Source organism: Pteropus vampyrus, unplaced genomic scaffold, assembly GCF_000151845.1.
Source record: "Pteropus vampyrus isolate Shadow unplaced genomic scaffold, Pvam_2.0 Scaffold8, whole genome shotgun sequence".
NCBI lineage: Eukaryota > Metazoa > Chordata > Mammalia > Chiroptera > Pteropodidae > Pteropus > Pteropus vampyrus.
The window spans coordinates 15199373-15222863 of record NW_011888789.1 but is presented as its reverse complement, the minus strand read 5'-3'; the positions used below and the strand labels follow the sequence as shown (position 1 = coordinate 15222863).

At 37.6% G+C, this 23491-nt stretch overlaps 1 protein-coding gene across 6 annotated transcripts in view; it reads left to right on the top strand.

Moving 5' to 3' along the window:
- Positions 1 to 23491, top strand: part of SLC20A2 (solute carrier family 20 member 2) — an 87369-nt gene that overhangs the window by 28301 nt on the left and 35577 nt on the right. For all 6 annotated transcript variants that reach the window (XM_023519774.1, XM_023519770.1, XM_011372855.2 and 3 more), the window contains one exon: positions 21801 to 22353. In XM_023519774.1, the coding sequence (XP_023375542.1) occupies positions 22065 to 22353 (289 nt within the window). In that variant the 5' untranslated portion in view covers positions 21801 to 22064. The remainder of the gene's footprint in view (positions 1 to 21800; positions 22354 to 23491) is intronic.

The following is a 23491-nucleotide window of genomic DNA, read 5'->3' as shown; positions in this document are numbered from 1 at the left end:
CTTTTAGAATATTTGTTTTAATGATTTATGTGCTATGAGAGAGTGAATAGGTGAATGAAAGAGGAGTCATTTTTATTATGTGTCAGTGTTGGAGTTTCTCCTGCTTGCTCGTGCTGTGATTCTCTTCGCTAGTTCTTATCCTGTGTGCCTGACAGCGATGCTGGTTATGGTTCCCTCATGAGTAGAGTTTATATCGACTAGTTTTGACCTTGGCCATGACAGATCACATTGAGTGTGACTCAGGGTCACAAATGGGGGTCCAGATGCTGAGAAAAAGTGAACAGCTTTGTGGCATATAGAAATGTCCACGAGCCCATGGTTTCAACCATGTGCTGTGCATGCCTGCACCTTCCATCACCATCGCCCTCACTGCCATTAACTTTGTGCAGATATGTCTTCCTGGTGGCCTGCTCTCTTGTCCTAGCGCTCTTCCTCTTAACATTCACAGACCAAGAGGCTCTGACAGAGTAGCTCCTGACTGCAGTAGATTTCTTTTACTGTTACTTTATTCCTAGAGACTAGCTTTCTTCTCTGAAGCTTTGAGGGATTTTTCAGGGAAGCAAAGAGAAATCTTTTCTCTGGGTCTCCTTCATCCACATGAGATTTTTAATGGGTAACTTGTCTGCATAGCTATATGGGAACTTAACATTATCTAACAGGTTGTCTTCTGGTTTGGAGCCAAATGCAAGTGCTCAGTGATCACATCTCTAGAATGTTCTCTTTCAAAAGGAAATTTCATAGGAATAGGCTTTGTTATATTGAATTTCAACTGTTTTATCTAAAACGAAAGGAACAGTGAGTAGAGGGATGCCTTCAGCTTTGCCTGCCTTATCTGATTTCTCCTGGAAATACTGGGACTGTTGTTATTATTTAGCATGCATTAAGCACCCCTAGAGCACATACAATGCACAAAGAAAGCATAGTTCCCACTCTCAAAGAACTCACATGCTAAAATTAGGCAGTACACAGAGGCTGGGCCCTTGACATACACACTGAGTACATTGACAGGAAAAAGAATATAAAAATGAAAAAAATGGAAAACAAGATAATGTGGGGAGGGTCAAGAGTAGCTCATGGGCTAGTTTTCAGTTCCTCTGGACTTTTCCAAATAGGACTAGGACAGACTGCAGTGCCATCTGGGGTGCTGTTACCCTCTGTTCTAGCAGCTGGGGAAGTTACAGAGATGAATGAGAAGACCGACCCAAGGAGCTTTATCCACAACTCCCATTCTCTGTTATAGTGCCCCACAAAGGAAGGAAGTTCAGTAGTTTTGCCTACACCTGGAACTGTTATTATGTGGAGTATGTAATCCTTATATAAAGTCCAATAAATGTAAGAAGCATCTTTCTCCATATAATGATATTTGGACAGAACTCTGAATTTGGGTTCCAGATATTTTCTCCCCTCCTGAACTGATAGGCAGTTGAACAAGTTACTTGACCCTGCACTGATTTAGGATGTTGATTCAACTGTTAAAATAGAGAAGTGCTTTGAACATCTCAGAAGAAAGGAATTACGAAAATCAAGTAAGCATTACTGTAGCTCATAAAGGAGTCAGAAGAACATGAATCAGAAGGGAGCGAACAAGGCAAGCTTGGGTATTGGAGATTAATAAACAGGAGTATATCGTATGAATCTGTGAGTCATTTTTCCCTTTATCCTCAGTCTCAGCCAGTCTCTGACTAAGGATCTGGGTCTAGTTCATGTCTCCACAACTAAAAAAGATTTGGAGAGGGCTCAACAAAGAACCTCAAAAAATGATTAAAGGGTTGAAAATGATACCTATAATAAGATGTTAGAGAACTTCTATTATTTAGCCCGGAGGGGAAAAAAATGGCAAGGGGACTCTTGAATTGTTATTCAAAGATATGTGTGCTTCACTACCAAGAAATAATGACCAACTAGTATCTATTTCCATTGAGAATATAAGGGTTCAGGACAGGAAGGGTTAGGTTAGAACCGTGGGCCTCACAGTCCCAGAACCCTGAGCATCAGCACCACCTGGGAACTTCTGAGAAATGCGCATTCTCAGGCCCCATCCACCACCTACTGATTCAGAAACTGTGGGGGTGGTGCCCAACATTCTATGTTTTAACAAGCCCCCCAAGTGGTACTGATGCACATTAAAATTTGAGGGCCACTAGATAAGACATAAAGACATTGTAAAATGAGAAATTTGAGTACTGAAAATGTCAACTTTTTTCCTGAATTCATCTTAAAATGACCTTATATTTGTTTGCAGTGTTTTCAGTATTCTCTCTAAAATCAGGAGCTAGATGACCTCTCAAAGTCCCTTCTAGCTCTGACTTTGCTCTGGATTTCCTCTGGCACTTAGAGAAGATTAATAATCAACCAGGAAATTTTTGCAATTTTCTGAACTCAGTGATTAAGATAATGCCCATTTCACATGATCAAATGAGATAATGCGATATTTGTAATGTTATCATATGTATCCTACTTTATCGTAGTGTTAATAAATAGTGTCCCTCCTCTCCATGTGACTTCTTCAAAGCACCCCCAAAGGGAAATTTGGGCAGAGGTCAAAACCAGGAGCCCCTTGATGTTAGCCCATGGTGATTTCATGTCACAAATCACTGGCTAGATGGTTCGGTGTCTTCACAATGCCCATTTCCGAAAAGGAGTGGCTCTAGGGAAAGCCTGACTCTACCCTGTTTTCCCAGCTCACTTCCATAGGAGAAGGTGGTGGGTTAGCTGTCTTACCACCTGCAGAAATGCCATTTCTCATCCCTGCCTTGGGGAATTCCATGGCACCCTGGAAGTAGGAGGGCCTGAAGAGAATGCAAGTGCAGAATGATGCGCTATCAACTTCATGGGTCACCTCTGTGGGTCTCCAGTAGAGGTGGAGCATAGGGACCTATTTCATCTTGACATTTTTGTATCTGCAGGGAGCAGCCAATGTTGTTACACAATCTCGGAACCCTGTTATGTTTGAAAAAACGGACCACTCAGACATTAAGTTGCATGCACTATTTTCTACCTCTGTGTCTTGTCTATTTATAGAGTATATGAGGCCCAGCGAACATGATGCTTGTACACTGATAAGATGGATGTCTCACTGATCCAGGGGGCAGAGAAAGCTGATTTTTAACACCCTGAATTAGTCTCTGAATGTAAAATATTTTCTTAAAAACCTGTGGTCTCTTAGTAACTATATATCCAATAATGAAAATTCCAAATGGTTGGTTGATTTGGTTCTTAATGATAGTAGGCAAAGGCTATTTTCATTTTTATATAAATAGAAATTACTAAATAGTCATTCTTTTGGGTATTTAGCCCTGGCAAAAGTAATTTTGTTTCTAAAGTCAATCTTATATCTCGTCCACATTTTTGTCATTAAAAATGAGAGTGGTTAAGTGGTTTGGGATCACTTTTGTCTCATTATAGTTGTTCAGTCAAAAAAAAAAAAATTAAAGTTGAAGAGAAATAAGGGGAGGAATGCTCCTTTGATTATTATTAGACTACACAAGAATCACCTAATTCAATAAAATATCCCCAGAAACAACCTAATAAAGTTAATTTATGCTGTTGCCATATAATGCAACACTATGCAGCCATTTAAAATGATGATGCTAGATCTATTTTGAGTAAAATTAGCAGGTTACAAAATGCGTGTATATGACCCCATTCTTTTTTAATGGAAGGCATTTTTAATGGCTTAATGGGTCTCATTCCTTTTTCAAAAGGTGTCACTTGTATGTACATGCAAAAAGAATGCTATGAACCAAATATAAGTAGTAGTTAGCTCTAGCACATGAGCTGACATGTAATGTTTTCCATGTTCTTTTTGGTTACATATTTTAGATTTTTTTCTTCAATAAGCATATATTACTTATGTAATAATGAAAAACTTTCATTTCAAAAAAGAATTGTAATTCATTTTTGTTACAACTTTTACATTTTATTTAATTTGGCAGTGGCCTCTCAGTGGTTTAGTGAGTAATGCCTACCCCAACAGAAAAAACTAGTACACCAAAATGTGCACATAAACAATGGTTACGTTGCAGTGGTAGGCCAACAGCATTTTTCTTTTCTTTTTTTTTTTTTTTTATATACATGCATATTATTTTTGTGATGGAAAATTTTGACTTATTTTTAAGGCAGAGACTTGAGATCTAGGCTCTTGGGAAGAGGGCTACACAAACTGATGTGTAGCAGTTACTGATAATGGTTAATTCTGTTCATTCTGCAGTGTGAAAGATATTCAGCAAGGGTCTGCTTTCATTACTTAACTGCTCTGGATATTCAACGAACTCAAACTGGCGAGAATCTCAGGTTTAGCAAAGGAAGGGAGCCGGGGAATCCAGCATATTTTTAAATCATTAAAATAATACTTCTGGTGTTAGAATTATTCATTTAAAGTTTGTAAGGGACTGTCATTCTAGATCTTAGATAAAGTAGTAAGTAAATGGTGAAACCCTATGCCATAGACCTCAGATACTATTTTGAGTGACAGTGATGAGGGATAATGGAAAGAACAAGTCCCCTAGCTAGTATTTCCAAAGCATCTTATTTTTGTAGTATCAAAGTGTATCTCACCAGAGTTTACTAAAAGTGCTAGCACTTTAACAGAATACTAGTTCCCTCAATTATTTCTGCCAAATGCTGCTAGGATGTCTTTGTGACCTTAATCAGAAAGTTATTTTGAATAACTGGTACTGGTGGCAGTTGATTTTAAGTAAATCTTGAGCAAAAACAGTAGGCCTTCCTTTCAACTCATTTTATATAGTGACACGTGAGAGTAAGTACTCTTGATGGTTAAAGGTTCCCTTCATTTAGAAGTATGGTCTTTCTTCGGTCTTTCTATTGTTACTCATAGAAGAGTGTTTCTGGGAATACTTGGAACTAAGAAAGCTGGTTTTTCATGTTTCCTTCTTACCATTTTTCATCCTAACAAGAAGTGCTCATCTTTTTACCCTCTCCTTTCTTTCTTTGTAATCTTGCCTCGTTCGCCTGCAGTTATATCAGAGGAATAATTATGTAATTCCTCTCAGCACTGTTGTCTCCTTGAGGAAATCAAGAATCATCTGACATGGGTTCATCTTCATTTTGTCTGGGTGTGGGAGTGGGAAAGATGTGGGTGAACCGTTTAACCCAAATTGTCAGATATTCAATGGGTAGAGTACTCTTCTCTGTGAGAATTGTGGTAGCCACATCAGCATGTCCTAGCTGCCAAGCAGTTTCAACTTTGGCGAGTCACAAAGCTCTCCTGCACACTGTGTGAGCCCAGATATATGAAATGCCACATGCCACATCTATTACAGTTTGATTAATAGAATGTTTTACAAGTCGTGTGGCTCAAAGAAAGAAAGAGAACATATTTTCAAAAGGGATGGAGCAGATAAAATTATTTCCTGAGACTGTAGACTAAGTCAAAAAAGGTAGAAAAACTGGTGACTGTCAAGGGACAAGGTGGCTTTTATAAGAGCAAGGAGAAAATTACTCTCAGCTTAAGATTTGGACCAAGTTTATTTTCTTCCGTTTTGTTTTTTTGTTTGTTTGCTCATTTGTTTTTATTTTGTTTTTGCCTTTACCCTGAAGACTAACAACAACAAAAGTAAGAGGATATGAATGTACTCAACATTGTGAGGTAGTTGGGAGTTATAAATGAACTCATCTGTTATTATATAAAGGTTTTTAAAAAGAATGATTTCTTTAGATTTGACTTGAAATTAAAGTGCTGGCTGGAGCAAGAGGAGAGAATCGCTGTGATGTTCTGTCACTTTCTGCCTCAGACTACTGTGCAGTTAAGTATCCTTAGGGACTTAGAGGGCAGAGCATCCAGCTACACACCTCTTTCTGTCAGGCCTGATTTTTCTCATCTCTACTTTTGTTTACATTTGTTGGATTTTTCCTTGATCTTTAAGTCATAGTGTCTTCAGGCTCTGTGAGACTTGTCAGTAACAAATAAATCCAGAATTTTTACTTGAAGAAGAATGACTTGAAACCTAATCCAAAGGAAACTTAAAGATCAGGCACAGGCATACGTTGGAGATACTGTGGGTTCAGTTCCAGACCACTTCAGTAAAACAAGTATCACAATAAAGTGAGTCACGTGAATTTATTGGTTTCCCAGTGCATATAAAAGTTATGTTTACACTATAGTCTCTTAATGTGTAATAGCATTATATCTAGAAAAACAATGTGCATGCCTTAATTAAAAATACTTTATTGCTAAAAAATTCTAACCATTATCTGAGCCGTGAGTGAGTCATAAGCTTTTTGCTGATGGCGGGTCTTGCCTCAGTATTGATGGCTGCTGACTGATTAGGGTGGTGGTTGCTGAAGGTTGGGGTGGCTGTGGCTATTTCTTAAAATGAGACAAAAATAAAGTTTGCCACCTCGATTGGCTCTTTCTTTCATGAACTATTTCTCTGTAAGATGCAGCATTATTTGATAGCATTTTACCCACAGTAGAACTTCTTTCAAAATTGGAGTCCGTCCTCTCAAAACCTGCCACTGCTTTTATCAGCTAAGCTTATGTAATATTTTAAATCCTTTGTTGTATTTTCAACAATGGTCACAGCATGTTCACCAGGAGTAATTCCATCTCAAAAAACCACTTTGCTCATCCATAAGAAGCAACTTCTCATCCATTAAAGTGTTATGAGATTGTAGCAATTCAATCACTTCTTCAGGCTCCACTTCTAATTCTAGTTCTCTTGCTATTTCCACCACATCTGCAGTTAATTCTTCCACTAAAATCTTGAATTCCTCAAAGTCATTCATTGGGGTTGAGATCAGCTTCTTCCAAACTCCTGCTAATGTTGATATTTTGACCTCTTCCCATGAATCACATATGTTCTTAATGGCATCTAGAATAGAGTCCTTTCAAGGAGGTTTTTGATTTATTCTGCCCAGATCCATCAGAGGAATCACTGTCTATGGCAACTATGGCTTTATGAAAGGTGTTTATTAAATAATAAGACTTGAAAGTTGAAGTTACTTGTTGCTCTGTGGGCTGAAGAATGGATGTTGTGTTAGCAGGCATGAAAATATTAATCTTGTACCTCTCCATCAGAGCTCTTGGGTGCATTGTCACTGAGCAGTAATATTTTGAAAGGAATCCTTTTTTCTGAGCAGTAAGTAGGTCTCAACAGCAGACTTAAAAGTTTCAGTAAGCTATCTTGTAAACAAATGTGCTGTCACCTAGGCTTTGCTCTTCCATTTATAGAGCACAGGCAGAGTAAATTTAGCATAATTCTTAAGGACCCTCAGATTTTTGGAATGGTAAATGAACATTGGCTTCAAGGTAAAGTCACCAGCTGTATTAGTCCCTAAGAAGAGGGTCTGCCTATCCTTTGAAGCTTTAAAGCCAGGCATTGACTTCTCCTAAGTTATAGATGGTTACAGATGACATCTTTTTTTTTTTAATATAAGGCTGTTTCATTTACACTGAAAATCTGTTGTTCGATATAGCAACCTTCATTAATTATAGCTAGATTTTCTGGGTAACTTGCTGCTGCTTCTATATTAGCACTTGCTGCTTTACTTTGCACTTTTATATAGAGAGATGGCTTCTTTTCTTAAACCTCATGAATCAACCTCTGGTAGCTTCAGACCTTTTTTCTGCAGCTTCCTCACCTCTCTCAGCCTTCATAGAATTGAAAAGCATTAGAGCCTTGCTCTAGATTAGGCCCGGGCTTAAGGGAATGTTGTGGCTGATTTGATCTATCCAACCAGACCACTAAAACTTTCTCCGTATCAGTAATAAGGCTGTTTTGCTTTCTTATTAAAAGTAGCACTTTTAATTTCCTTCAAGCGCTTTTGTTTTCACTCATAACTTGGCTGTTAGATGCGAGAGTCCTAGCTTTCAATTTATTTTACAATATGCTTTTAAGTATTAGAATGATAGATTTTTTTAAAAGTGTAATCTTTATTGTGTTCTGAGAGGAAATGACCCTCAGTAGGCAAGAGTATAATAAGAAAGATTTTGTTTTTCTTCTCCCATTAAATGTTAAATAGTGAACTTCTGAGAACTCAGTGATCAAATTGGATCCAGCTATGTAAGAGTAATACAGATGTAAAGGTGCCTTTTTATAAAAGGCAAATCTCAGTCACTTAAAAAAATGATCTACAGTAAAATGCACTTTTTCTGGTGAACAGCTCTACGAGTTGTCACACATACTTAGGGTTTTATCACTGCCAACACAGACAGGGCCTGCAATAATTCCAGCTCCCCACAGACCGCCCTTGTGCAGCCCCTGTATACTTAGACCTTCACTCTGTGCCCTACTCCCTGAACCATGGAAGCAGGCTCTATCTCCATACTCAACCACGGTAAAGGGCAAAGATCTAACTAGCTAAGTGCACTTAAGCACAACCTTTGACCATTAAGGGTGTATGCTGTCTCATGGGTGATCCTTATCAAGCCAAACTAAAATGTAAATACGAGGGGGAAAAATCTGAGCAAGAACATCAACAGCTACACACTGTAGAGAAAGACTTCACAGAATTAGTTCAGCCAAATAACCAAACAGCCAAATGACAACAACAAATCTCTGGGGAGTGGAAATATCAGTAACAGAGTTGCTACAATATATCTAAAATGTCCAGTTTTCAATAAACGAGACATAAAGAAATTGGAAAGTGTGATACAGATACAGGAGAAATGAAGCAAACAATAGAGACTGCTTTTGAGGGGACTCATATTAAACTTAGCAGACAAAGACTTCAAAGCAACTATTATAAATATGTTCAAAGACTAAAAGTATTCTTAAGGAATTAAAGGAAGATGTGGTGGCAGTGATTCATCAAATAGAGGCTATCTTTAAAGAGATAAAAATGATAGAAAAGAACCAAATGCTGCTAGGACACCAAAAGCACAGGCAACAAAAGTAAAAATTGATAAATTGGACCGCATCAAAATTAAAAGCTTCCATACACAATAGAATGAAAAGGGGCCTATTTAATGGTAAATATTTGCAAATCACATATCTGATAAGGTGTTTGTATACATAATATGTATATAAAGAACTTCTACAATACAACAGCAAGAAAACAACCTGATTAAAATGGACAAAGGACTTGAATAGATATAGAAATGGCCAACAAGCACATGAAAAGCTGCTTACCATCACTAATTATTAGAGAAATGCAAATTGAAACCACAATAAGATATCACTTCAGACCCATTAAGATGGCTACTATTAAAAAACAAAACAGAAAACAAATGTTGGTGAGGATGAAGAGAAATCAGAACCTTTGTGCAATGTTGGTAGGAATGTAAAATGTGCAAAACAGTATGGCAGTTCCTCAAAAACTTAAAAACAATTACCATATGACCCAGAAATTCCACTTCTGGGTATATTATACGCAAACAAATTGAAAGCAGGAATTCAAAGAGATATCTATACACCCATTTTAATAGCATTGTTCACACTAGCCCCAAAGTGGAAGCAACCCACATATCCATCAACAGATGAACAGATAAACACAGTGTGGTATATCCATACAGTGGAATATTAGTTAATGTAAAAAAGAAAGGAAATTCTACTCATGCTACAATATGGATGACCTTTGAAGGCATTATGCTAAATGAAATAAGGCAGTCATAAAAAGACAAATACAGTATGATTTTACTCATATGATGTACTTAGGGTAGTCAAATTCACAAAGACAGGAGTAGAATGGTGGTTGCCAGGAGTTGGGGCAAGAAGAGGAATGGGGAATTATTGTTTAATGGGTACAAAGTTTCAGTTTTATAAGATGAAAAGAATTCTGTAGATAGATGATGGTGATGTTTATACAATGTGAGTGTACTTAATGCCACGGAACCATAGACTTAAAAATGGTTAAATGGTAAATTTTATGTTTATTTTACCACAATTACATTTTTTCAAAAATTCTGGACTCGAAAAGCACAATAACCAAAATGAAAAATTCACTAGAGGGGCTCAATAGTAGATCTGAGTTGTCAGAAGAAAGAATCAGTGAAATCGAAGATAGAGAATTAGAGATTATGCAGTCTGAAGAACAGAAAGAATAAAGAATGAAGAAAAATGAACAGAACCTCCAAAAAATATAGGCCACCATTAAGAATACCAGAAGTGGAAGAGAGAGAAATGGGTAAATGTGATGCAAAACACTAATGTACACATCCAAAACACCTGACAAACTCCAGTGGGGGTAAACACAAAGAAATCCACACTCAGACATATAGTCAAAAATTTGAAAGACAGAAAATCTGGAAAGCAGCAGGAGAGAGGTGACTAGCTGAGGATAAGGGAACCCTAGTAAGATAAATAGCTGACTTCTTGTCAGAAACAGTGGATAACAGAAGACAGTGAGAAGACCGAGTACTGAAAGTATCTTATATCCCGCAAAGCTATCTTTCAAAAGTGAAGGCAACATAAAAACATTCTCAAGTAAATAACAACTGCAAGAATCCATTACTAGCAAATCTGCCTTACAAGAAATACTAAAAGAAGTTAGACTGAAAGGAAGTGACACTAGAAAATAATTTGATTATACACACACATAAAAGTTCCAGTAAAGGTAATTAATTAGGTAATGATAAAAGACAGTATAATTACATATTTCTTTTTTTTCTTCACTGATTTCAGACATCACTAAAGAGCAGCTTATGTCTGGTTGCTTTCTAGTTATAAAAAACTCTTTAATGCTCTCATTAAAGCATCCTCCGTAGTTCTAAGTTTCCTAAAGAAAAATGGGCAAAGGGAGCTGGTGACTTGCCCAAAAAAGTTTATCATGCATAGAGAATTCAGTGCCAGGAGCACTCTCAGAATTAGGAAATCATTTTCAAAGAAATTTTATAAACTATCTTCTCTCTCATATTTTTAACTTCTGTCTCCATGATTCTTTGAAGATGATATCAAGCAAATGGTTGTGATTTCTTTAGGAAAAAGATTTCAGTTTCATTAGTCTCAGTGGGAAATATGCAGAACTGCTAAATTTTCACCTGACTTACCAAATCAGATCAACAAATTTTTAGACTTATTGCCTAGTTTAGATTGTTTACACTGCCGATTTGGCAGGTTGTTGGTGAAACTGAATCAGGTTTACAGATTTTTGATGAAGCACTTCAAAAAACTTGAACAGACTTTCCTACATTGCAAAAAGGAAAAGTCTGACTAAATTTTAATAATTATTTGTCCTATATTTCTTTTTCTTCTGCCTAAGAACTATTGCTTAAGGATCTCTGGAATGAGAACAAGAAATATGGGGCAGTAAGTTAAGCATGGAAAATAGTTAAGATAATAATCTTCATCTATCAAGTCTTCTATTTATGTTAATGTTCTAGTAACAGAAAATATATGTAATAGTTTCAGGAATAAATGTTTCTATAAGTATTCATATTTTTATCAAGTTTGCACTACAATGGGAACAAAATTAGCAAATAAATATGTAAGAACCAAGATACCTATTGACATACATAGTTCCATTTTAAACTGTGGCTGAAGGGAAAGTATTTCCCTAATATAACTCTTGGAACCTAGCCAAATAGTCCAACACTGCAGGCCACAGAATTGGAACAAGTCATTCTAGGTTTGCCATTTGATAGAATTGATCTTAAGTGATTTGCTCGTGAAAACTAATCTATTTTTGATTATGAGAGAAAAAGAAAATTACCTAGAATATCTGGGGAGGGGCAATCCATCTATAGTGCATACAGAAAGGGAAAATATTTATCAGCCATTTCTATTGTGAAGTGGGAATAAATGTATAAAGGTCAGCTGTTCTTATCCTTTGCAGTATTTCACCTAAAGCACTCCAGCAAGGTGGCAATAATCTATTTTTAAAATCTCTACTGCAGTTGGTTCCACATTTCCAGTGGGAGCTCATCTCTGTGTGCAACAACCCATTCAGTTACAACATTTGCTATATCTTTATATATAGACTGTTTGCTATATCTTTAGATAAAGAATGGCTGCTCTTTCCATATAGTAACTTTTTCATGGAATTATTGAATTACATATTTGAAATAGAAACAATAAAGAACCCATCATAGAGTCATTAAGATTCCATTTGAACACCTTCAAGAAAATGGCACTTAACACCCTCTGAGGCAGTCTTTCAGGTTTTAAAAAATATTTTTCATGTAGGACCTTCTAAATCTTTTTCAGGCTCAATCATTCTCTTTTAACTTTATCTCATTTTAATTACTTTGTCTTTTATTCCTTTATTGTTTTATAGATATATCAACAGATTTATATAATGCCTTCTGAAAGAGCAAAAGGCTGGAAAACATCTAAATAACACAAATGTTTTATGAGCTAAAATATATTTAAATGTCAGAATGACAAAAATGCCGAGGGGAGAGTGATTATAATAGGAATGAGGCCTGGAGATAAAAAAAAAAAAAAAATGTTTTGAAGGGCTAAGCCCACAGGGTCTGCAGTGGAAACTTTAGACAGAAAACCAAAATATGTTTGCTCATGTTCCATAAATTCATGAAGGCTGTTGATTGCGCTTGCCCAAGAAAGGGTCAGAAATTTCCACCCCCTCTCCCCACAGAATAATCTGGTGGTTCATTGTTCCAGGCTAAACTGCCTCTTCCTAGTCCTGTGGTCTCTGGTAGATGTAGACTAATAGAATTAAACAGAACTTACCAAAGATATCATCTGATCTCGAAAATGTTCAAAGATGAAGGCTCTGCAGCGTTCTTAGTAATCTATTTTCTTTATCACCCTTTCCTCTTTTCTGTTATCTCTGCTTCTCCATCCCTAGCTTAGGCCAAGACTCCAAGGAATCTCAACTCTCAAAATAGAAGCTGGTATCATTAAGAAGGCCTGATGAATGTCAACCAGGAACATCACTTCCTAGTGTCTTCGCAGTGTTTTTATTTGAGTACCTTTTATGTAGCAACTAGATAATACATTTAGGGAATTGTTATCTAACTTATACTTTCAGTTATGACAGTCTCATCTTCAAAATTACCAAAATTGGGCTAGAAGACTTCTAAGTCCCTTCAAACTCTGATATTTTTTGATTCTCTAATTCTATGAACCGAAATAGGAATAAAAAAAATTATAGGTTTTTTTTTTTTTGTAAGCATCAACCTCAAACACTTTCAGTAAAAAAGGCCTGCAAAGTACTTAGCTCCATCAGGACATTTTCTTATTCTTTGGGTAAAGTTCAATGCTGATGGCCAGCCCTCAAGAGAAGCATAAGATGAAGGAAGAATCCTAGAGAAAGACCAGATTTGACTGAGGATGGATCTTTAGAATCCTGCAAATGAGAATGTAATAGAAGGCCCTAAAACCATGCAGAGACCACGTGGTCAGATATCAAAACAGAGGGATATTCTTAAAGTGAAAAACAGATAAGAAAGAGAATAAAAGATGTATTTTATGTCTTAAATCATAGGTAGTAAGCTTGAAGAAGGAATTGTCTGAGAGACCTAGGCTTAAAACAGATTCATGTGAGATTCATTTTGCTTATTAGTAAAAACTAAGCATATCTTGGTGAACATTTCTAACTTTAAAAATATATATACTTTGTGATATTTTGAAGGATTTTTCTAATGTTAAAAGTGGTAATTACTTCTCAGAAGCTAAAAAGGGTCGGGCCTGGTTAGTACTTGGATAGAAGACAGCCTAGGAAGTTCAGGTGCTGTAGGCGTAAAAAATAAAAAATAAGAGATTGTAAGCTGACAAGGTCCTTGCAATCTGTGAGGTCAACCAAGGGTTGCTTTACCTAAAAAAAAAAAAAAAAGTGATTACTCATGGTAGAAAATTTTGGATAATATTTAAAAATGTGAAGAGTACCTAGAGTGAGCCACTAAATCTTGGGCATATTTCTTTAAATTCTTATTGCCAGTGCATTCATAAACATAGTTGAAATCGTATGATCTATTTTGTGTACTGATTTTTCATTTAGCATTATTATGTTTCAATGTCAGGAAAAACTCTAAAGTTATATCATTTTAGTGACTACGTAATATTTTTTTTGAAGTCACCAGTATTTCCTCAACCATTCCCCTGTCTGGAGACAGTAAAACAGTTTCTTCTTTTTTCATTATCGTAATAAATGACACTGTAATAAACATCTTTGCAAATCAATATTTGTTAACATTTTAAATTACTTGCTTATTTTCTTGAACTTCTGAGATTAATGTCATAAAGAACACCCATCCCCTACCTGAGTGCTCCTGTTCAAGATAGAATACTGGGGTTGCCATGCATCTGACCCTGCCTGGCAAGTTTACAAGCACCATTTTCCATGTGAAAATAAGTGCTGTTACTTAGAACTGTTTAAGCAATTTCAAACTGTACTTATGGGAGATAACATTACAGAACTGATTTTAGACTTGGTATCGGAATTACAGACCAAGGTGACATTATCGCTTGCTCATACTCTAATTGACCTCCTTGAAGCTTTTGGTGTATGAAGTGTCCACAAGTCCAGATTTAAAGTATCTTCAGTCTGTGGTCCTCCACAGAAGTGTTTTTCAGCTGCAATGTTTATATTTGCCCTAAACTTGAATACTAATAAGTGGGTTTTTGCCTTTCGGAGTCTGTAGAAGTGATGCTGAAGACTCGTCTCCACAGGAAGGCCTGGCTTTCCTTTTCACCATAGAAGAACTAAATGCCCGCTTTGAATAGTGGTTCGTAGTCTGTCCCAGCAGCAGGCCTTTTCTCTCTCGTCTCTGACCTAGAAGAGTTGTGTCTGAGTCCCTTTCTGTGGAACTTTCTATTTGCAGGGCTAAGTCAGCCACCTCCTCTAGTTGATCTGTATTTGCTCTTTGCTTCTTAAGCCATTGTTTTAAATAAGGTATGACAACCTGTCGCTGAGTCCTTGTTCTGTTGGTTGAACTGGTTGGTTTTACTGTGTCCCAGGGGACTGTTCTTTCTTTCATTGAATAAGAGAGTTAGTCTTTCTTTTTAAGAAACTACTTAATTTATATAACTTATCCTAGGGGACTTGGGAGTAGAGGGGGACAATGCTGGGAGTATAGGAAAGGAAAAATATCAAAAGTGAGTATTACATTTTATGATCAGTATTGTTTTCTTTTAATCCCTCAGCTTTATCGAGGTATAATTGGCAAAACTGTAAAATATTTAAAATGTATACCATGATAATTTGATACATGTATACATTGCAGAAGAATTCCTCTCATCTAGTTAACACATCCATCACCTCACATATTTATATATACCAGTGTTTTTTTCTCATCAGTTTTATTGAGGTATAATTTATATATGATAAAGTTTGCCAGTGTCAAGTGTACAGTTTCATGAGTTTTGACACACATACACAGCAGTTAACCGCCACTGTACTCAAGATATAAAACAATAAGTTTCCTGTACAGACATGTTTTCATTTCTCTTCGGTAAGTTTACTTCGGAATGGGACCGCTAACTCGTGTGGTAAGCATATGGTTTCTAAGAACTGCCGAACTGTTTTCCAAAATGGCTTTGCCATTTTGTGTGATTTTTGTTTGTTTGCCTTAGCACCTTTTAGAGTTTCTTTTCACTACTTTTTCACTTCCTTCCATCCCTCAAAAAAGTTTCTGTGTCTTATAACACATGTCAATCTCTACCCAAAGACAAGGCCAGAGTTTTCCACTGAGGAAGAAGAGCAAGACTAGGGGGAGGTGGGTGGGACATATCCACAGACTACAAGAGGAGGTGGGAGCATAAGATCTTTCTAGGAAGATTTCGGAACCTCACATTGTTTTTCCTCTGTCTATAGTGATACCAATAATTTCCAGCTGCTTGATGCTGACTATATCTTACAAAATACTCTGTATACATCAGATTTGAACCTAACAATAATTCTGTAAAGTACATGTGTTATTACTGTACCTATTTTGCAGATGATGAAACGGGATTCAGAAAGTGTACATGACATACCCAAGGTGATACTGCTAGTTCGTAGCAGAGCTGGGATGAGGCCTCAGGTTTCTGACCTTTGCCCAGGGCTTTATCTGCTAGTAGTGATAATAATCACCGTGTACTGATTTCTGCTCCTGAGCTAGCACCTCCTTGGGTACCATTGTTCTCATTCTTCAGATGAGTCATTTAAGTGACTTACCGAAGGTTGTGTAGTCAATAGCTGACTGGACTAGAATGGACCCAGGGGCTCTGCCTGCAGGTCCTGTACTCTTTCCCTTTTTCCATGCAGGAGAAACAAATGTTTTTTGTTTTGTTTTGTTTTGTTTTGTTTTGTTTTAACAGCAGAGAAAAGAGAAAAGGAGAAGGCAAAAGACATTCAGTGCTGGGCATGAGCCATAGTTTGTTAGCAAATTGTGCTTGCCTCTTCTTTTCCAGTTTACATTGTGTTTATCTGCAGCTTGTTCACTTTTGATGTCTAACATCTTTATTATCAGGCTTTACAAGTTCATGCCGTTTGTCCCCAGTGAGTAAACCTGCTTCTCCCTGCTTCCGTCATCTACATTCTCTTGCCTCTGTGTTTCTTGTGCTCTAAGCTGGGTCTGACATTTGTCTTGATTGTCCTTTCTAACATCATTTCCTTCCCCCTTCTCTTGCCCTCTCTCCCTCTTTCCCTTTTTCTTTCCCTTGTCATCATTTCTACCCCTCCCTTCTTTCCTTTCGTGCTTTCTTCCTTGCTCCTCTCTCAAAATATCATCGGCCCTTCTCCAAGCTCCTGTGTTCCCATAGGCTGCTTTGCATATTTGTAAATAGGCCATTTAAAGGTAGTCTAGGCAAGTGTCAGAGCTATTCTAGTAATGTTTCGATATTTTATAATTAGTGTAAAAATATGAAACTCCATATTTCCTAACATAAACATGCTATTTTTAAATTATTTTTTAAAATTTAAGAGCGTACAGTAGATATTTTCATGAGCTATTCAAGAATGATGTTAAGAGAAACTATGACAAGATCTATAACTCGAATGTTGAAAGAAAAAATTTCTGTTGTACTATGCAAATAATAAAATTCTAAAAATGAATCTTCCATTTAGTTTAAGTATTATTAGGCAAAGCTAGTAATTTTTATGTCTGAGTAGTCAGGGTAACCCAGATTTTACATTGTACTATCGACGAAATATCTGTGTCTTCATATTTCTACCTAAGTGTCAGAATTCAAGATTGAACTCTAGCTTCCGAGAAAGTAGGTTTTATGTTTTTAGAGAGTGGGTGTAACGCATTTAGGGTTTTCTTGGGAGGTATTGGAAATTTACTTCCGAGCACCAGGTCCTCTGTGTGGGGTACCTGGTTCCTTTCCTGCATCTTTTGGAGGGGAGGTTGGTCTGGGTACAGTCTGTGAAATCTCAGGGAACAGATCCTCATAGGCTGGAAGCACACACATGAAAAAGAGGTTGGCTCTGGGCCAGTCCTATAAAACTTCAAGTCCTCTGGGAACTTAAGCCACAGTCCACTATAAACCTGGTTGTCTGGGAGCAGTTTGCTGACTGAGGAAACGATTAGACTCTAAGGCTGAGCGAAGAGAGGAATGCTGGTGGGAGAACTGGAGCAGACGTCTCCTTAGCGTGTTTGCTCGGAGAGGTCATCCTGATGTTACCTTTGGCAGCATTCCAGAGCAGAGATTCTCTTGTCTGAACTTCTTTTGGCATAAATGTCTATTAAGTGCTGCAATTCAGCAACATTCCTGCTTTTAAACACTGTGCATATCTATCTGTCTAGAAATATTCTGAGAATGTTAGTTTTCACTTTAACATTCAGATTTCTAGTGTGGATAAGAGGATAAAGTTGAAGGAGATGCTCATAGAGGAAATGATAGGGAAAAAATCTATAAGCACTTGAGTCCTGCCAAGGCGCTCTTTGGGCTGGTGAAAGAAGTAGAGCTGGTTCAATGATCAAGGAATGGAAGTGACAGTAGACAGAGGAAAGTTGAGAACCTTGTTCAGTAGGCATTAGGGTAGTGAGAAAAGAAAATGAAGACCTTGGAACATTACAGGTTTGGGAGACAGAACTTATGAAACCCCTCAGTACCTCCTGCACTCATTCAAAACATTCTGCGGTCTCCGTTCTGCCGAGGCAAGAGGTCGGCAACATTTGAAAATTGAAGAATAACTTGTAAGCCCGAGTCCTGTGAATCCCAGCCACATAGGGGCTTTCATATGAGGGGAAGTAGAGTTAGGAGGCTTGTTCTAACCCTCCTTCATGTTCTGACCTCTCGCAGAAAAGCCCTTTAGAATTAGAAAGAACCACGGCAGTAGCTGGAAATTCTAAAGAGCATTGCACCCCTGTTGAGAATCATTGCTGAGGCAGAGAAGAGGCAATTGCGTGTGATTCACACTGCAGACCTGTCTGTCTCCCAGCTACTTGATGTCACGTAACTGCTTGGATGTCACGTCTAGGCTTCCCCATCCCAATATTAAGTAAATGTTTAATTTACTTAAATTAAATATTTAATTTTTTCTACATTTTTTTCTTATTTTCTTTAGGTTTCAGTTTTTACATCCAAATCTCATTTATTTTGGCGTGAGATAGAGATCTAACTTTTTTCTTTTTTTTCAGATAGTTAGCAGTTAGCAAGTTGACCTAACATTATTTATTGAATAAGCCATTTTTTTTTTCACTGATTGGATTGCCCACCTTTAAAATCCTACTTTCAAACAACCAGTACTCTCTGGTGTCACACCTGGTCAGACCTCAGCCACTATGTATGTGGGCTTTCTATACTCGTGACAAATTGCCATTCTGGTCTCCTGTGTGGTGTCCTCTGGCCTGCCAATGGTCAGTGTCAGCAGCACTGTCATCTTTTTCTGTGCAGCAGCTTTGTAGTTATTGTAGCGCTTTGTTTTATTTTCCTTGTGTTTGATAAAAAATCAATGGAAAGGAGAGAAAATCAAGGTGCAGGTACTTGCAATACAAAACAGGCCTTGTATATATGATGCAAGATAGGATAATTTAGTTCTTAAAAATGTGACAAGCCTTTCTCCTCAGCCAGATGCTTATTGGACTTGAGCTGGTTACTGAGGGTATGAAGTGAAGGAGAAAAAACAAATTAAAGAACACAGACACAACTATGGAAATAAGTTATCTAAGATTATCTAACTAGGAAATGCAATCCCTGGTCTGACATGGTGCCGCAGGAATCATAAAGACAATAAAAACCCTCCCCAAGCAAAACTGGGCTGAAGGCATACCTGCTCTGGTGCCTCGAGCAGCCACACTTCTCTTCTGTGCTCCTGTGATTTGCGTCTGCGTTCAACATGCCCAAAGTGAATCTGTGGTCAAACGCCATCTTGACATCTAAAAACAATGCAAAAAAGAGAAAAAAACCCAAAACAAAACCACTCAGTCCAGTTCCACAAGGCAATAACCATCTATCCCCTCTCAATACCCATATACAGACCATCACCAAGTTCTGTTGACTTAGCCACTGAAATACTTCCTTAAGTAATTTCTCTTCGCTTCCTCATCACCACCACCCTGGGTCCAGAGGACTTCCTCTTATGCCCCAACGAGGCAGTAGCCTCATAATTAGTCTCTCCACATTCACTCTTGCCTTCTCTCCAGTCCATTTTCCATGTTGCAGCCAGAATGATCTTTTAAAAATGAAAGTCTGATCATGACAGCATCTCTCTGAGTAAAACTCTTCATTGTCACCCCATTGTTTACATGGGGTCTTTAGTGTGCCCACCTCAACTTTCATTGTGGTTTTCTCCAGTCTCCTCTCCTCATTCTGCTCCTTCCCTCCTGGGAAATGCCTGGAATGCCTCTAGTCCCAGAGTTAACTCCCACCATCCTTAGATTTCAGGCGAGCCTTTCTGGCCCCCCCACCCCCACCCCGCCGCCCCATCTGTGCTCTCATGACGCTGTGTGATGCGTGCCTCCTTCCTTTGTAGCATTTATCACAGGTTTTGTTTGATTACTGTCTCACATAAGCTGCATATGTGCCAGGACCACATCCATTTTTACTCATCATTATATTCCTAGCGACTGTCATGAAGAAGGTTCTCAATAAATATTTGTTGAATGTGGTTCCTTTGCCCTTTGGCAGTCTAACCTGACAAATAAGATTGGCTCAAGAATTCTTTACTTTTTAAGATAAATACTGTTGGTCCAAAATATCTTTTATTTTGTATTTTCATTTATAGATTTGATGTGCCTATTATATTAATAAAATACTCGTTTAGTGGAATTTTGTCTTTTGCCTCTAGAGTTAGGTCTTTTCATTTGTCTCACTTGGGATCTGACTCTGGAATTGCATTGGCTACAAATCTCGGGATATGATCAGATCTATCAGTGTACATACATAGATGGTGTTCAATATGTGTTTATTTTGTTTATTATATATTATTTTAATTTGAAGAGCATATAACCACAGTATACAGTTTTTGGAAAAAAGAAAAAAATTATAACACTGCCACTCAGATTCAACCACTGTTACAGATTTAGTATATTGCCTTTTGGTCTTTTTACATGCATTTTTAACATTGCCATAATCACAATTTATATAAAATTTTGTATCCCGCTTTTATTTCTATAAGTAACTTGATGTTGATTAATTGTTATACTGTATACAAGCCTAGTTTATTCAGTTCAGTAAGCATTTATTAAGAACCATGCTGTGCTAGGCACCTTTCTGTGTGCCTAAATATCATTCAAAGAAAATATATGGGTTTGATACTGTATAATAATAGAATACCATAGCTCTGAAGCTTTTAGTGACATTTTTACTTAACAGATATATTTATTTTGTGATATCTCCTCGTTATTCCAGAATCAGGAATATGCAAGATTTTTCTCCATTTGTTTAATAGCTTCTTTCTTCATTTATTCAACAAATTTATTAGGGCTTACCACATGCCAGGCACTATTCTATTTACTACATCCTAGTAAGAGAAGACAGACAAGAATGAATGAATAAGTGAGTGAATGAATGAAGTGATAAGTAGAAAATTTTTAAAGTAAGGTGAAGGAGATGGATAATGACATAGGGGAGGGGTTGCCCTTTCGTGAGGTCAGGAATGGGCTCTCTAATGGTGACATTTGAGCAGAGACCTAAATAGAGTGAGGAGTGAGCGGTGCAGCTGTCGGAGTTTTTTCCTGGCAGAGGACCAGCAGGTACAAAGGCCCTGAGGCGAGTGGTGTTTGTAAGGAAAAGCAAGGAGCCAGTGAGGGGAGGGGGTGAACAGGAACTGGGGTTGGTGAGCTGCGCAGAGCCCTGAGGAGGTCTTGGAGGGTCTTACAGGCCATGATAAGGCCTCTGGCTTTTCCTTTGAGTGAGACGGGAAGTAATAGACCAGTGACACGATCTGACTAGCGCGCTTTAACAGGATGGCTTCATTCTCTAGCTTTCTCTGTTCCTTTTGTGAGGCCCATCATTTCTCGCCTTTGTCACCCTTTGGATGGGTCACTGTACTAGAACCCGTAAACTTCCTTTCAAATACACGTGATGTAGTCATAATGTAAAATGCTCATGCCTTATGTGTAAATGTGCAGGTAGATCATTAGCCACACCTTATGTCACAGAATCAGATCTGGTAATCACTGTTCCAAGAAATTTGGCACATTCCGCATATTTGAGAAACTCTATAATTCTGAATTTCTCGTTTATCATTTGTTCATTTGAGGCAATTTTTTCTTTCTGAAAATAATGAACAAATGTTTTCCAAATTGCATAAAAATGTATCCTATTAAGGCTTACTATCAGTTTTTTAATTATGAAGCATGCTTCAACCTCTGCCATTCTAGAAACCAGCCTTTTTTGGGGGGAGGTTAGCTAACCTAATTATAATCTTCCTTGAGTTGCTTTATGGTTAGATCTGTCACATGCCAAAGTTAGATCCCATTAGTAGGCTTACAACATTTATTTCTGAAAGAACAAACTGTTACAGGTTGCTTAGGGTAATTGATTTCTTTTGTTTTCTTTCTGTTACAGGAGGAGACATCACAGCTTTCCCAGATTGGAAGGAAAAATATGGAATGTGTTTTACCGCTGACTGAACACAACCAAATGAACTGTACTGACAGTAGTTTGAAAACCAGCAGTTAGCAGTTTGTTCAGGCTCTAACATTGTCCAGCGCTTTCCAGAGCAAACTCACTGTTTACAAGAACTCTGAGCCTTACGACGTTTATAACCTCAAGCTTTGTTTATTTAAAATATTTCTGCAAAAGAGAAGTACCCAGAGCCCACTTTCCAAAATGGCCATGGATGAGTATTTGTGGATGGTCATTTTGGGTTTTATCATAGCTTTTATCTTGGCATTTTCTGTTGGTGCAAATGATGTCGCCAATTCATTTGGAACGGCTGTGGGCTCTGGCGTGGTAACCTTGAGGCAGGCGTGCATTTTGGCTTCAATATTTGAAACCACAGGCTCAGTGTTACTGGGAGCCAAAGTAGGAGAGACCATTCGGAAAGGTATCATTGATGTGAACCTATACAACGAGACAGTAGAAACGCTAATGGCTGGGGAAGTTAGTGCCATGGTTGGTAAGTAGTATTCTTCTTTGTGCTGGTCGGAAATGTGTTTACTGACCTTTCTTCCCTATAGTGCTCCTGTCATATCATAAATGTGATTTTCGCTTTAATCTTGAAAAACTGGTTGGATGTTTCATATTTACTATATCTTATTTTTGCTTTCTGCATTTTAATTTGAGTATGATTTTTTTAGTGTTCAAATATCAAGCAAATACGTATTTTCTTGAGACTTTAGCAGACTTCGTTGTTAAAATAGATTTGGCTAAGTGAGTGCTCTTCATGAAATACAGAAGTATTTGTAAAATAGCTCTTTGTCATTTTAAAGTTGTTCGAAAGTTATTAAAGAAATAACATGTCCAAGTGAATATGTTGGAAAGGTTTACTTATGAGAATTCCTTTAAGGTTTGTTTCTATTTTGTCATAGGTTTTTCGTCAATTAGAATACAGTGTTTTGGAGGCTTGGAAGCCAAAAAACAATACTTACTAATTTCACTTTTTGTATTCTCAATTTAAGTTTTAGAGCAGTTACCAAATGAATCTTGTTTATGTTTCAAGAAATTGTGGTCTTCTACATTATTTGTAGTTCTTTTGTTGGCTTCTGTTTTGATTTTCTCATTTTACCTCTGAGAGCTTTTGTTTTCGGGCCAAAAGATCATTTTTATGTCACCTGTTTATAGTGGTGAAACTACCATTATTGGTAGTTTCAAGTTGTCTAGATGAAAGAGAAGTGTCGAAGGCTGTGAAGTCTATTAACACACAGGTTGACTGGTCAAACAGTGTGCTTTCCCCATTGCTCAAGACGACCACAGACTTGCAGCACTGCCCTTGCTGCAGCTGAAAGTCAGGCAGGAATCCCTGAAGTGCAGCTGACAGGACTCTTTCTCTGCTTGCCTCTAGGTAGAGATGACGTCACAGCAGACAGCTGATCTATACGGGTAATTTGGTTAGGGAGAAGAGGGTTAGAGAGAATTCTGCCACCTTCTGCTTTCAACAGGACATATCCTTTTGTGGGGAGAGTCCTGCAGTAGGAGGTAAGATGCTGGTGTCCCAGGCACACAGCTGCATCCCACAGGCCCCTAGTTGTTTACTGTCACTGGCATTTCTTAACTGGAATGTGTACGTTATTTGCCAATTTTAAGATGGCCCATCC